We start from the raw sequence: 15,709 nt of genomic DNA, 5'->3' as shown, positions 1-15,709 counted from the left end.
AATACTTTTTTAAGGTGGAAAGTGACAACAAAACAAACCTGCCCTAAACCGACCTCACTACTGATATTTCCTTAAAGAAACAATTTATTGATCGACACGGGAGAGGTGGAGGAGGAGTAGAAGACAAATTTGTTTAAAATGACATCAGAAAAATAAAAAAAAAAAGGGGAAAGGACATAGATGAAGCTGTCGCCAGTGAAAATTGTAGTCCCACTGGATTGACGATTTTAACGTTTGCTTCCGTCACGTTCGTTAGTGTATTGCCGTATTGGTGAACCAGTTCCTTTTTAAGGATTCGCTGCCATCAGCCGTATATATGCCAATTGGTGAACCAGTCCCCTTTTAAGATTTAAGAAAACTATACAGGTCAGAGTTGTAATTCGATATGGTCTTTAACGTGGATGATCATAAGGGTATTGCAACAGCACTCTAGGTCGAAACAGTAGCAGGTTTAGAGTGCAAAATGATCAGCACACATGCATCATTTGAATTTTGATTCGTCTTGTTGAAACCTCAAGAAGTAAACGCGTGCATTGTCAAAAATACTGGATCGAAGCTTTTGGCCTCTAATAGTAGTATTTGTCAAGTCATTGTTAGCAGGCACAAATGCTCGGAGTACATAACACGCATACAAATCCATATTCCACAATAGTAAGAGACTATGAAAAGTGGAAAAGTTACCCCACATGCATATGGTGAACAAGAATAGAACAATTTCCCAACATTAGTCACATACGAATATACGATACAGATGGTTCCACAGCAATCCCAATCTTAACTCCTTTTGTTATCCACAAATTCCACAGTACACATCAATCAAACTAGCATAACAGTGACATGTACATGACTGAGAAAAAAAAATCAGAGAATACATGCATCTTTTCAAAAGGTTGAATTGAATCCATGGTGAACAAGTCCACACGACCACAAAGAACACAGTATTCTCGGAGAAAGCCAGTCCTGGTGCCCTGATAATCCCAAACACAGCACACAGGAGATGAACCCAAAACAAATGGATGTGAGGGGTACAGGAATCATGTCCACAGAAGGGAATAGATCAGCCACTGCAATTACGAACAATTTCAACTAAATCGAACGAATTGAATAAATAATAAGCTTACAGAACAGGGAGCAGCGCGAGGATGTCAGGCTATGAACAAACGAATCTAATGGAACTGTGGGCTCGGTGGGTAGGCCTGGTTAGAAGGTGCTGCTGCTTTCACTTGCAGAGATCGAGCTGCTCTCTGATTTCACAACTAGAGGCCCTTTGCTGATGTCCAAACCCTGAAGCCGGCCAAGAGGGTCTTGCTGCATGATATCTTGCAAACCGTTTGGATGGGATAGCATGTGATTGGGCACATTAGGACGGGGTGGTTGGAATTGTGGTGGCAACTGGGTTCCACCGTTCTGGCGGGCTGCATTATGCTGGGCGAGAGGGAAGAAAGGGGTGTTGTATGGGACATGTTGCAGTCCCATGCTATATGTCTCATTGGAATTTGTCATCTCACCAGTAGCGAGCTTAAGCCTCTCCAGTTCCTGCTTTAGTGCATCATTCAGAGCTGAAAAATTATATCACACTTTTTGTTAGAACCAGAAAGGTACGCTCACAGTTGCAATTCATACTCCAGCTATCACTTCTACATATCCAATATAATTACACGGGTCTCCGTATTAAAAATCATTCTAGCTTTTGGCACAAAATTTAAGATGTCACAAATAGAACGTATATAGCTAGGATAGCTCTAGACTGAATTGTAAAATGAAAAGGGTGTGTCTATCAGGAAAGGATAAATGAACTTTGATGCTATCATTTCCAATATAATGATCAGTTTTATACTTTTACCACTAGTTATTGTTGATGAAAAACAACAAATGTTAAGTAACTATAGTTATCCAGTTAAGGAAAATGCTCACCATCTCGCAGTTGAGCCTGTTGTTCCATGGCCTGCAACCGTATCTTGAGCTCTGCATTTTCTGCAGAAAGCCCAGTTGTGTCTCTCTGAAAGTAAAAGAAATGTTTTAAGAGCCAGTAGTTTAGCACAGCCATAAATTGAAAGGTTTTATGCTCTTTCAGAAGTCAACAGCACAACAAAATAGCATAACCTATAACAAGATAGTCAAAAGTCAACGAATAGATTTATTCTTTATTCTCACATGCACTCCATCAGCATTCAGCTCTTCAAGGTGTTCACATAGCCATATAAAATAATCCAATGGATATTTATAATGATCATAGCATGTGCAGAAGTCATGCATACAACATACAAGTTGTCCAATGGTACATGAAAAACTATCAAGCTAGATGCAATCCACAAGGAAGCCGCAACTTGGTTCTCGTCTTGTATGGGATTCTTGCATCTAGCAAAGAAGCTACAGTTTGTTTGCTGTGTGGTAAGTGGTAACTATTGGGGATGGAGGAACAGCCGACAGCCAGTTTGTTTACTAAGATTGCCAAGGAAAAACAGTGTTTCACTAGTACAGGATTACTGTTTCCAGAAACTCATGATTTAAACCATGAGGCAAAAGATAGATGGAAAGGCACCTGAAATAGTGTGAGTTGTGCTGAGAGAGTAGTGGCTTCAGTCTGAAGAGTTTGAACCTTCCGCTCAAGTTCTGTTATGTAACGAGCTTTTCTCTCTTTTGACCGAGCTGCAGATTGTCTGTTCGCCAGAATTCTGTAAGAGAACAAACTCAAGAGGTTAACAAAATATTACAAATTGCCTGGTTTAAAAATATTTCAGGAACATAATGATAATTTGCCAGCGATTGAGGGTGTTCATCTTCAATCCACTTTCCACATTACAAACAATATTTACAAATTTAAAAGAAATCATGAATTAGGGATAAATCCCACCATAGATTTCAAGAAAGAAATAGGAGTGTTATTTATCAACATCAAACACAAGTGTAGTCAAATTTTGTTAAATAATGGTATGTTCAGTATTTTTGTATATATCAGAACAGAAAAGAAGAAATATTCATTGCCCGGATAACCTTATTAAATTAAAGATGAACTGGGGAAGCATTTGTATATTGTTTAGAAAACAAAACAAAATCGGAAGCATGTGCAGAATTACAGACAAGTCAACCAACTGGCATGTGTAAAGCGATCTTTTTTGGTTGATGTTTCACACAAACTGTTTACTGCATACAATTAGGGAGAAAACAAAGGGAGGCAATGCAATTTTAACGCATCAGACGTTAACTGTAAAAAAATAAGTTTAGATATACTATCTGGTTAAACTGAATAGCAATAGTTTATTGAGGTGGAAAGTATACCATGGTTTAGTACTGGTGAGATCACAACCATGCTGATAATTAGAACATCTAAGTTGACAGACCTACATTGCAGAAGGCATCAATGCACATCTTCAATGTGTTGAAGAAATGAAGTACTGCCCTCACAGTTTTATATTGGTTGATTGCTTTAAGATATAGAAAATTTTGACTATTAAGTATTTGCAGCCCCTAAATAGCTACTCCAGAAGGTGATGGTATTTTCTCTAATTTGATTGGCTACACGCCTACACACGACCTCAAAGAATAATTCCAAAACTGAGACTGTTGCTTTCTCTTATTCGATTGGATGTCTATCCTTTGGTTGTTGCTCCCACAGTCCCACTGCCTTTCACAATCAATCCAGACAATCCGGTTTAATAACATGTCACTAATCGCATATCATTGTGCTACATTTTCATAGTTTAACTAGAGATGCAACATTTGTTCATCACATTTCTTAGGTACCAGAGCTAAGCAAAGAGAAACAAAAAACAATCTAATCAGACATCCAAACAGTATCTAGCATCTTAGACAGTAACTAATATCGAATTAAAACCAGCGCATATGCACAACTAAAAAGTAACTAACGATTACACCTACTCTATTGACCCACCCCCTTTCACAATCCCAGCAAAAAAAAGCCAACAAAAGCATGCGCCAAGCCGCCACCTCACAGCAGCAAACACTTATCCATAACAATCCCACCAACCGAGTGCTCGATAACTAGCACTTATAACCTTAACTCCTGATCTGCCAACCAACCACCAAGCGCCATCTATCCAATAATCCACACAGTACGCAAAGAAACAAACAAGACGCAAATGCACATCTTTTTCTCTAACCTCCAGGCATTTTTCAGAAAGATGCATGCATGCATAATTGTCCTAGGTACCTCGTCTGGTATGATTCCCTGCTACCTTGGAGAAACGAAACAGGTAATCTGTTAATCTATGGCGTGTGACGGGCACCTTTCTAATCTAAGCATCAACGACAACGTCGGATTCGCGAGAGCAAGCGGATGGATGGAGAGCGGGAGATCGGGGAGGCTTTGCACCTTTTGGCGCGCTTGGGGTCGATGGCGGCGAGCTCGGAGAGCTGCTCGGGGGTCATGGCCTTCTTAGCCTCCATGACCTCCGCCAGCGATGCGGCGGCGTCCTTCCGCGCGGCGGCGAAGAACCCGGAGCCGTCGACGGAGCTGCTGTGGCGGTGCTTGGGGCGCGGCGGCGAGGACGTCTCCGCGGCGCGGTCCCGGTCGGAGCCCCCCGCGGCGGCGGGGCCGGAGGAGATCTTCTCGATGTCCATGAAGGTGGAGAAGAGGTCGTCCTCGGAGCCGATCTCGTCGAACGCCCCCGCGCCGCCGCCGCCGAGGTCGAGGTCGTCGGGCAGGCGGAAGGCGACCTCAGATCTGGCCCGGCGGTGGTGCGCCCCGCGCATGGCCGCCGGATCGGTGTGCTTTGGCTCCTGCATTGCGCTCGCCCCCGCCTCACCACCACCACCCTGTCTCCCCCCCGGTTCCCCGGCTGCGCGCGCGCGCGCCCGCCAGCGAGTGTTCGGCTCGGGGATTGGAGGAGGCGGCTGCTGCTCCTGCCGCGTCCTCCGCCGCCGGTGCCGTGCGTGCCTGCGCTGCGCTGGGATGGCGTTGGTTGCTTTTGGGTTTGGTTTGGTCTTTATGAGGTGGTGGGGTGGGGGGATCTGGGGTCTGGGCTGGGGGATGGAGGCGGGAGGATGGGCAGCATGTGAGCGCCCACGGGGACGCAAGTGAAGTGAGCCGAACCGAGCCGGGACTGTCTCTCCGTGGCGGGTGGTGGTGACGGGTGAATGCAGCGGATTGGCGGATCGTGGAACCGGATACAGAACAATAATACACGCGTCGGACCGTCTGTTAACGTAGCAGCTCCATTGTTTACGAGTTGGCTACAATTATCCACATACATGATTATACATTGTTAAATAACATGCAAGTGAAGTGAGCCGAACCAAGTCGGTAATGTCTCTCTGTAGCGGATGGTGGTGACTGGTGAACGCAGCAGACTGGCGGATTATGGAACCGGATGCAGGGCAATACACGCGTCGGACCGTATGTTAACGTATTAGCTCCATTGTTTACGAGTTGGCTACAATTATCCGCAGACATGATTATACATTGTTAAATAACATTCTCCCTCCGCTCCAATAATTTAGAACTAAATATAAAATATATGTGGATTCGTACATGGTACTTGTGTCGGCTTCCTTGGCGTCGCAGACTTCGTTGTCCACACAGGCAAAGCAGGCCGCCACAGTCTCTTTTCATTGGGCGTGGTCTTCATCCTCGATGTTCATGCTGTCGTCACCATACAGCAGCCTTCGAAACCGCACCTCCTCAGCGAATACCATGTTCATATACTCCCGATACGCCTCCGTCACGTGGGACCCAACATTCCCGTCGTATGCCGCAAAGAACCCCTCGTCGCTCCCCTCACCTGTCCTCCATCTCCCTCCAGCGCCCGATCACCGACACTGCCCCGTGCGACATGCGCACCGATCATCTCCTTGTTTCGTCACCTTACCCTCTTGGAACATCACAATTCCACCGTCCTTGTTCCCAATCGATCCAGCCTCTGTCGCCAATAGGCTCCCCAAAGTCCAATGACCCTATTCCATCCCTCGTCGAGATCCAATCGTCGCTAGAGCCGTTTTCTCCAACATCGGCGCCCCACGGGTCCAACGCTCGACTCTCGCTGCTAGTGATGGTAGGAGCCAAGTCTCCCCTCCAATTCCTTCCCCTCTGCAGTGGGCTCAGGCACTACCTTAGCCGACTCTGTTGAGTCGAAGGAGTTGTCCGATGCCGGCTGCACCCTCTTTGTGGCCTCATTCTCCACCGTTCGCCCGAGCCTCTAGAGCTCAATACCACACGGAAGAGGGAGAACGAGAGGAGGGATAAGAGTTGGGCACTGACATGAGGGCCCACTCGCCCCGCCACGTTAGCCAATACCGGTCACTATACTGCTGAGGGATGAATTTCAGAATCGACGACAAATTGAGGAACGTAAGGTGAACTTATTCTTTTTTTTCCCAGGTTTCTAGCCCAACATTGCGCAGAATGTTCTTAACCGGCCCATAATGGGCACGATCTCAATGCACCGTGCTTGGGCCACACTGCCACAGGCCGCGCAGGAGATATTAAACTATATGCCACTTTTAGATGTGGCAATTAACTATTTGCCACTGGACCCACATGTCATAGACACATGTGGACCTACATGTTATTGAGATAGTTGTCGCAAATAGTTAATTGACAAATCTAAAAGTGGCAAATAGTTAAATGCCCCAGCCGCGCAGGGCAGGACGAGGCTGTGCTTGTTCGGCCGCGGAGCCGCCGTGATCTTCTACGGGTCGACGGCGCTCAGCGTTCGCGACATCACACATGCATCGCGTGCCATCCGCTCATCACCATAACCTCCGATGAGCATCGCCAGAAACAGTGGTGCACAGTTGCACACCACCATGTACTGATGTACACAAGAGCCGCATACACCGCGCCAGGCCAAGTCCAAGCACATTGGCTTCACATACAAGGTAATGCTAATACAGCGGTCTGGTTTTGTTTCTTTGTACGTAGCGTACACCTAGTACATATCATATCAAAAGCCTTTTCAGCCTTGCTTCTTGCATTGCCCAAAAAAGAAAACACAGAAAACTACAGAAGACGCCGGCGCATGGTGTGACGAACGTCTCTGAATTTCTTCCGCGCCGGGCGTGGCGCACAGTTGGAATTTGGAGCGCAGCTGGGCGGTCGGCGGTCACCGGCCTCGCGCGCCAACAACCCCGCTGCCTGACTGCCTCCCTCCCTCACTCGCCCATGCGGCCATGCTGCCATGCATGCGCGCGCTACGTGGAGCCCGTGGCCGCGCCATGCACGCCGACACGTGCGCCGCGCTGCCGCGCCGCGCCAGCGCCACCCGTCGCCTCTTTTAACCCTCCTCTCCCTCCTCGCTCGTCACGCCCACGGCGCGCACCGATCGAGCCCTGCACTGCGCGCGGACAAAGAGATCACGAGAGGCAGAACATAATCAGTTTGCTCGAGGAAGAGTGATTAGCTTGCTAGCTAGGCGTTTAGGACGACATCGAACGGCTCGATCGATGGGTCGTCGTCGCGTGGCGGCAGCGGTGGCGCCGCTGCTGATGCTGCTGCTGCTGCTCCTCTCGCGGTGCTCGGCGGCGTCGCGGCGCGGCGGGAAGGGTTGGGACTGGGAGGAGGAGCATGAGGGGGAGTGGCGTCCGGAGGAGGAGGAGGAGGGGGGAAAGGGCGGCGGCGGCGGCGGCGATCACCCCGGCCCCAAGCCGAGGCCAGCGGAGAGGGGGCTGTTCGTGCTGGACCGGGGGGAGAAGGTGGTGGAGTCGGAGGGAGGGCACGTGCGCGTGGTGCGCGGCCGGCCGTGGCCGCCGGCCGCCGTGCCGGACCCGTGGCAGCGCGGCTGGTCGGCGGCCTCCGGGTGCTGCCGGGAGGGGCTCATGCACATCGGCTTCATCACCATGGAGCCCAAGACGCTGTTCGTGCCGCAGTACGTCGACTCCAACCTCATCCTCTTCGTGCAGCTAGGTACATCTCCGATCTCTCAACAATTCGAGCAGAAATCGAGTCGATTCATTCCGCTAGCTCGCGCGTGTGCACGAGCTTGATTGATTTGGATGTGAGCAGGGGAGGTGAAGGTGGGATGGATGCACAAGGACGAGCTCGTGGAGAAGAACCTCAAGATGGGCGACGTCCTCCACATCGACGCCGGCTCGACGTTCTACATGGTCAACTCCGGCAAGGGCCAGAGGCTGAAGATCATCTGCAGCATCGACGCCTCCGATAACATCGGCTTCGGCCCTTATCAGGTCGACCACATCATGCCTTCGTTAACACCATCGATCGTTTTACTCGTCATCTCCGCTAATGAATTACGATGGTGCAATGCAGGCCTTCTTCCTTGGTGGTGGCGGCGGCGGCGGTTCAAGGCACCCGCAGTCGGTGATCGCCGGCTTTGACCCCAAGACGCTCGTTATCGCGTTCAACGTTAGCCCTACTAAACTGAAACAGTTCTCAATTTCGAAAAAAAACGAACAATTTCCATCGTGCAAGTTACAACACATAGACATGGGGAATTGATCCATTAATCTCCAATCGATCATATAATCATATGCGCGTGATTAATTTTGGGGTCATTGATGTCTCATGTTCTAGACCACTTTCGAGGATTTGGATCAAACATTACTGGTGGATACCGGGCGGGGGCCTATCATGTACTACACCACGGAGCCCGTGATGAGCGGCGGCCAAGGCGGCGTGGGAGTCGGATACAGCGGAGCACGGCGCGGCGCGGCGGCCGGGCAGTGGAGGCCAGTGGGCAGAGGCGAGGAGGAGGAGGAGGAGGAGGAGGAGTTGGTGGTGGACGAAGCGTCGTCGACGTGGTCGTGGACGAAGCTCGTGGGCCGTCTCCTCGGAGTGGTCGGAGGCGGGGCGCCGTCCAACTCCGTGGCCGCGCAGCCGAAGAAGAAGAAGGACAAGACGGTGCGCGCGCCGGAGCCGTACAACCTCTACGAGCAGGGCACCGGCTTCCGCAACGCCTACGGATCCAGCGTCGCCGTCGACAAGCACGACTACGAGCCCCTCGGCCACTCCGACATCGGCGTCTATCTCGTCAACCTCACCGCCGTATGCAACCTTGCCCTCTTCTTCCTCATACGCATACGTACTCTTGTCTGCAGCCTCTGTACTACTACAGATTTGACACGGCGATCGTTGCATATGCGTTGCGTTGTCGCAGGGATCGATGATGGCGCCGCACGTGAACCCGAGGGCGACGGAGTACGGCGTCGTGCTCAGCGGGACGGGCTGCATCGAGGTCGTGTTCCCGAACGGGTCGAAGGCGATGAGCGCGACGGTGCGCGCCGGCGACGTGTTCTACATCCCGCGCTACTTCCCGTTCTGCCAGGTGGCGTCGCGGGGCGGGCCGTTCGTGTTCTTCGGGTTCACGACGTCGGCGCGGCGGAACCACCCTCAGTTCCTCGTCGGCGGCTCCTCCGTGCTCCGCGCCCTGCTCGGGACGGAGCTCGCCGCCGCGTTCGGCGTCCCGGAGAAGGCGATGAGGAAGCTGGTGCTGGCGCAGAATGAGGCGGTGATCCTGCCGTCCTGGCCGGAGAAGAAGAAGAAGAAGAAGTGGGAGGAGGAGCCCGAGGACGAGAGGTGGGAGGAGAAGAAGAAGGCGGCGAAGCAGAGGAAGCCATGGGTTATCGAGCAGGTGCCGGCGAAGTAGTAACTAAGCCCGCGTAAGCTAGCTGCTTAACTCTGATTAAGCATGTGAGCTATCTATCAATCCATGCTTAGGTATGCAGCTGGTTAACTTTGTTTTGCTGTCCAAACTTTTGTAACCATGGGCGTGTCTGCTCAACTTATGTTTGCGCTCTTCGTGTTGCTTCGGCGTCGCGTTAATAAATAAAGATGCTTCTGCTTTTACTTTTTGGCGTCGATACATGATCATTCATCGTGCCTGATTATAAACAGTTGTCCTAAGCTCTTTGATGTTCTTTTGCTGAGTTGAGCATTTCGGCTTCTGATAAATCAGCGCATTTTTTACAAATTTGTACTAGCTGCGAAAAAATCAGCGTGAAGAATCAGAATCCGCTCCAATCCCAATTATGTTCTACTTATACAGCCTTACAGGTCACAACAAGCAACTGAAGCAAGTTATAGCCTCACCGGAGAATGACCGAACAAAGTTTGCCTCCGGAAAGGGTGGTGGCGTTCGTTGCTACCAGGGCCAAAGTGCTGGTGCACTGGTGCTGATGTAGCGTGATGGTCCGGCCGGTTGAGCCGATCATGTCGAAGCGATTATGCAGAAATTGGTTTTCGCCATCTCCCCTCCCGAATTGTCAACGAAAATCCAAAACTGGTCGTGTATTCGCATGCAAACAATGGCACGCCTTTGATCGGTGCAGATTCCGGAGCTTCCAACAATAGAGTCCCCCCAAAAAATGTGTGAATTTTGCAGCAAAATTTTTCACTGCGGAACGCTCAGTTGCACGGTTGCACCGACGATTCTCGCGTTTCCGTCTGCTCCTGCACCAGCAGGGCCTCCTTGCTATGCCGCTTCAAGGAGACGAGGACGCCGCGCTTCACGGCGGCGGCGTACACGGCCATCGCGTCGGGCCACCTCCCCTGCCGGGCGAGCTCGCCGAGCAGCGCGTCGAACGCGTTCCGGCCGGGCACGAAGTCCCTGGCGATCACCAGCGCCAGCACCCGCAGCGCGTCGCGCGCCCGGCCACGCTCGCACAGCGCGCGGACGACGTCGGTGTACGCGCGCTTCCGCAGCGCGTAACCCCTGCGCGCCATCTCACCCAGGAGCGACACGGCCGCGTCCACCTCGCCGCCGCGCGCCAGCGCCTGCGCCATCAGGCAGTAGGTGTACGACACCGGCTCGTGCCCGGACGCCACCAGCTTGCCGAACACCTCCCTCGCGTCGGCGAGCGCCGCGACGTTCGCCGCGCACTGACGGCACAGGCCCCGCGCGAGCGTGTCCAGGGCGCGGCCGTCGGCCTCGAACCCGGCGCGCTCCATCCGCTTGTACGCCTGCCACGCCGCGGAGGTCTCGCCGGCGCGCAGCAGCGCCTGCAGCACGATGCTGAAGCTGATCCTGTCCGGCGGGCAGGCGGCGTTGCCGCACATCTCCATGAGCAGGCTGTACGCCTTGAGCGGATTCCCTTCCTTGCAGTGGCCGTTGAGCAGGGCGTTGTAGGTGAATATCGTCGGCGAGAGGCCATTCCTGACGGCGTCGTGGAAGATGGGCGTGGCCTCGTCCGTCCGCCCGACCTTGCAGAACCCGTCGAGGACAATGGTGAACGTGTAGATGTCCGGCGTCTGCTTCGGCGACTCCTTGAGCTTGTTGAGCAGGTCCAGCGCCTCCTCGAGCCGCCCGACGTAGCAGAGCCCGCCGATGAGGCTGTTGTAGGTGCGGATGGTGGGCTCGCAGCCGACGGCGCGCATGGTGTCGAACACCTCCATGGCCCTGGTGACGCGTCCGCGCTTGCAGAGGCAGCCGACGACGGCGGAGAAGGTGGCGACGGTGGGGCGGAAGCCGCGCGCCACCATCTCGTCGAGCGCCTCCTTGGCCTCGTCGGGGGCGCCCTTCCGGCAGAGGCACTGCACGGCGGTGGCGTAGGACTGCGCGTCGGGCGTGACGCCGTTGGGCCGGAGCGCCCGGAAGAGCGCGACCGCGGAGTCGTGGTCGCCGGCCATGGCGAGCGCGGAGAGGATGTCGTTGTAGTCGGACACGGTGAGCGCCCCGTCGTCGCGCTGCAGGAGGTCGAGCACCTTGACCCGCTCCTCGACGGGGAGTCCCATGATCCGCTTCGCGCAGTCCCTCGCCCGGATCCGCGTGCCCCGCCTCCCGCCGCCGCCGCCGTCACCCGCCTCCTTCTCCTCCTCGACACCAGGATCAAGAACGCCATGGACGCTCCCGTTGCCGTTGAACGCGAGCGCCTGCAGTATCCCCGCGTCGTGGTCGTGGTCGTCGCCGCCGTCGCGTGCCGCCGGCGCTCTGCAGTAGGACGCGAAAGGACTAGTCGCGGCTCGAGTGGCAAACTGGAGGACGCCTCCTCCATGGCAGGAGGATGGCGGGGAGAGCGGGAAGGAGGAGTGGAAGGGAGACGCCATAGGCGCACCGACGAGAGCGCTGAGCTGGGGAGGAAGAGACGACGCGATGGATGGGGTTCGGTGGCGAGAGGATGAGAGGCTCTCGTCGTGCGGTCGAGCGATTCGACGCAGGTGCTAGTGCGCCAAGCACACGAAGCGTAGCACCCCTAATGTTCCCCACTCGGTGAGGGCCCAACGGGACAAGTGGCCAAGTCATATATGGGCTGCCACCACTCGAGCAGCTAGGGAAGATAGGCCGAGGCAGCAGGAGGTGACCTAGGCCTCTCGTGGGTTAGTGTACACGTGAGGAGAGATGGGCCGAGTGACCTAGGCCGTAGGAGATGGGCTGAGTCAATCTGAGTTGGGAATAAGTCTTTTTTTCCCCCTCATCTCTTGCTGCTAGTTGAATCGCCTCCCTCAACCGTAAATCCGGTTATAATGTCCGGAAAAGCTAGTTAGTACTAGTATAAGCCGGCAGGTATGTCGCGTCCCATCGTGATGATAAGGGACCTCGAGCCACTCACCGCTCACTGGACACACCCAAGATTGTGTCTCTAGCACGGTGGTTACTCCCCCAAGTCCTTGTTCATTAAATGATGAGTGACGAGGGGCGTCCCCGTGTCAGCCGGCATGATTTGACGGGCCCCGCACAGCAGCCGATGCAGGGATGACTTCTGAGCTAAGGCACGGAACGTGTATTTAATATAGAGAATGTTTTCCCTCCTCTAGTGATAGCTCTTGCGGCACATGTGGTAACCCTTTGAGATATAAAAGGAGGTCCAGGCCTACGGAGGAGGGGGTTGGATCCCACAACTCCTGAGAGACCGTGCGTTAGCTTCCTCACCAGAGATTCAAAGACTTTGTAAGTTCAGAAAAATCATCATACACATGAGTAGGGTGTCACGCACTTACGCTCCACAACGGCCCGAACCTGTCTAAATCTCTTGTGTCTCCTCCACCTCGAGTATCTGACCCCCTCGAGGGTTTCCTCCGTTTACTTTTCTCCATTCCCTCTGCGCTCACTCGCTGCCTCCGGCCGAACTCACAAAGGGGGACCGCGTTGTCCCTCGCTAGCGGAGTTAACCCTCTGACAACACTATTCATCAACGAAAGAAACACACAACGGAAAAGTAGTGAATGCCCGATTACCTTGGGACTGTTTTATAAAATGATTTACTAAGTACATCAACTCTCATGTTGTCTGGATGGAAGAAGCTCAAAACATGTTTTTTAGATCCCAACCCTAAATATATTCCCCACAAACAATGTGCTTCTCAGAATAGTATAACGTATTTTCTGCAAAGAAACGAATCAGTGAACCCTGTACTAATCCCATTAACTAAAAGAGACCAAAAAACCCATGATGAGGGATGAAGTCCTTCCATTATGGGGATTAAGAATATAAGGGATGAATGTAGGCAAAATCCCTTCCATTACGGGATAGAGGTGGCACTAATTACTTCTAGGGATGAGGTGGTGGTGGATCTAACCCATTCCATTACACAAACCAAACAAAAAGGTGAGTGTGAAGATAATGGACCACCCTATTCCTCCAACCAAACACTGATTTATCCATTAAAAAAAATCCTCTGATACCATTCTGTGCAGTGTTCCAGTATATCTCATGATCTCATCATATGTACCAAACATACCGCTATATATCTCAATGTTTCTGTAGATCTATTCTATCTATACATCTCGTTGCCAATCTTCTGTACGTGCTGAAATATCTACAGAAAGTTTATGGAAAGCTAAGACAGTATATTTACAGCCTTAGAGCCATCAAACAAGATAACCTCTATGCACATCTCGTTGCTAATCTTCAGTTACTTGTCCACATGAGGATTGTGGCAAAACAAGCAGACACATTGCTAATCTTCAGTTATTTACATGGGAATCCATATCGGTAAATTCGTTTTTTCCTGCATAAAGATAGAGGAAGTTGTAAGCACAAATAACAATTAGATGAATGAAATTCATGCTTTATGAATGATACTGAGCCTTAGTAAGCTAAACTAACCAAGAAAGTGAGTGCGAGCAACAAATGCTGCAAAGTGCAAACTAAGCACTACTAGGACATATCTGACATGACAAACATGGAACCATGTAAACAAGCCTAAAACGATAAACCAGACACTTAGGAGGATTATCTAACATGGGAAAGCATGCAAATCACAATTTTCACTACAAAGAGCACACCTCGTGATTAGACTTCCCATTGGTACTTCCAAGTTCCAACAGCTTACCCCCTAAATCAACTATTGATGAATTCTAACTCAAACGAATTGATTAAATAAACACAATAGTTCCTGGGAAATCATAGAGGGGAGAGATGGACCTCTTGAGTAGACTGTTCATTCAAGTGCTTCCCTATCTTCTGAATCAGCGACTTGTGGCTTCTCCTGTAAAAGAAATGTTTTTTCTTGTAAATTATAGTGGCACAAACTTTTGTTTTTTTATCAATCCTTTTTTTCTAAGAAAATGGAGATCCCTGCTTTTATAGATAGTGTATTCTATTAAGGCCATTACCAATAAGATTGAAGAGGCAGTACGCTTCACGATCAAGTCTTTCATAATCTTCAGATCTCCTCCCCAGTTACTCCACAAGGAACTAGTCCAAATATCCCAATTACCTCTTTTACTGTATGAGTATTTGTCGCAGAACTTTCTTACATAAGCTCTTCTTTTTGTGATCCCTAACAGATGCATCTCAAAGTAAATTATACCACAGCTGTAAAAGTCCACCTATGTAAGACAAACAACGTTAATAAATCAATGATATTACTGTTTCTAGTACCAACAACACTATTTTTTTTTAGATAAAGGTACCAACAACAATATAGGCTAACCTTCTCATCATGTTGCAGATGGGTGGAATTTAAGATAGGGTCGCAATAAAATTGGGTTCCATACTGAGGGCCACCTGGATACCTCACATTTGCACTTGGATATGGCTTTATCTTTGCTGAAAACTGAAATGTTAGCTATACTGAATTTACAATATCATAGTTTACATGCTACAAACAGAAACTTACAGATGCCAAAGTCAGTGATATAAATGTGATCATCACTGTCTATGAGAATATTGAGAGGCTTCAAGTCCCTATGTATGATTCCTGCTTCGTGTATTTCCTTCACTCCAGCCATTATTTCAGCAAATATAGTTGTGCTCTTTTGTAGATTTACTCCTTTTCTTGCATCAAGGTATTCATCCAAATTGCTGACCAACAAAAGGAAATTGCATATTCCATCAATAAAAAGGAAACAAAACTCATTGCTCAACAGCAACTAACATTTTTTTCGGACTTATTCCAACAGTGAGTTGATTTGAGTTTCAGTAAGTACCTTTCAAAAACTTCCATTCCAATGTACACATAACCAAGACCTGACACCGCATTCTCTGACCAAGCACAATACATCTGTACCACATGGTTTGCTCCACTCAATTTAGCCATCGCTTCAACCTCTGAGCATGGATTTCCTTTGCGTTCTTTACTAACCTTCTTAACTGCCAATGGCATTATTCCCCTTGAACACCTATACACAGACCCATGAGCACCTTTGCCTACAATGTTTGTCAAAAAAAATACACACATCAGGACTTCCCTAAAATATATAATGGTCAAGTCGATTACGATGATGTCTAAAAGTTTACCTAAAATTCCAGTAGGGACAAAATCTCTCTTGAAATCAATGGCCAAGGGGTAAAAGCTATCTTTGGAGATATGGCCTCTAAACCGGATCACAGTGGCACCGAATATCTATTGGTTAGGA

General features: G+C 50.4%; 3 protein-coding genes across 4 annotated transcripts; 1 reads left to right on the top strand and 2 right to left on the bottom strand.

The window, feature by feature from the left end:
• Window positions 1–706: 706 nt before the first annotated feature.
• Window positions 707–4,920, bottom strand: LOC4332761 (transcription factor RF2b-like). Of its 2 annotated transcripts, NR_175280.1 has the most exons (5): window positions 4,334–4,920; window positions 2,543–2,675; window positions 1,915–1,999; window positions 1,122–1,559; window positions 707–968 (listed from the first exon to the last, which is right to left on the bottom strand). NR_175280.1 is itself a non-coding variant. In NM_001402148.1 (4 exons), the coding sequence occupies exons 1-4, from the start codon at window positions 4,744–4,746 to the stop codon at window positions 1,201–1,203; spliced, it is 990 nt and encodes a 329-aa protein (NP_001389077.1). In that variant the 5' UTR covers window positions 4,747–4,920; the 3' UTR covers window positions 707–1,200. The 2 variants fall into 2 exon arrangements, 1 of the variants encoding a protein (NP_001389077.1); NM_001402148.1 differs by having other exon boundaries at window positions 707–1,559.
• Window positions 4,921–7,260: 2,340 nt separating this feature from the next.
• Window positions 7,261–9,760, top strand: LOC4332760 (vicilin-like seed storage protein At2g28490). Its single transcript, XM_015777328.3, has 5 exons — window positions 7,261–7,861; window positions 7,961–8,142; window positions 8,225–8,320; window positions 8,489–8,959; window positions 9,072–9,760. Exons 1-5 carry the CDS (start codon window positions 7,402–7,404, stop codon window positions 9,558–9,560), a joined length of 1,698 nt encoding a protein of 565 aa, XP_015632814.1. The 5' UTR covers window positions 7,261–7,401; the 3' UTR covers window positions 9,561–9,760.
• A 151-nt stretch (window positions 9,761–9,911) lies between these two features.
• Window positions 9,912–12,096, bottom strand: LOC4332759 (pentatricopeptide repeat-containing protein At1g09900). The gene has a single exon (XM_015777329.3). The coding sequence runs from the start codon at window positions 11,954–11,956 to the stop codon at window positions 10,319–10,321; it is 1,638 nt and encodes a 545-aa protein (XP_015632815.1). The 5' UTR covers window positions 11,957–12,096; the 3' UTR covers window positions 9,912–10,318.
• Window positions 12,097–15,709: the final 3,613 nt, after the last annotated feature.

The sequence above is a fragment of the Oryza sativa genome, chromosome 3 (assembly GCF_034140825.1).
Source record: "Oryza sativa Japonica Group chromosome 3, ASM3414082v1".
In the NCBI taxonomy this organism is placed as follows: Eukaryota; Viridiplantae; Streptophyta; class Magnoliopsida; order Poales; family Poaceae; genus Oryza; species Oryza sativa.
This window is presented reverse-complemented; position numbering and strand designations above follow the sequence as displayed.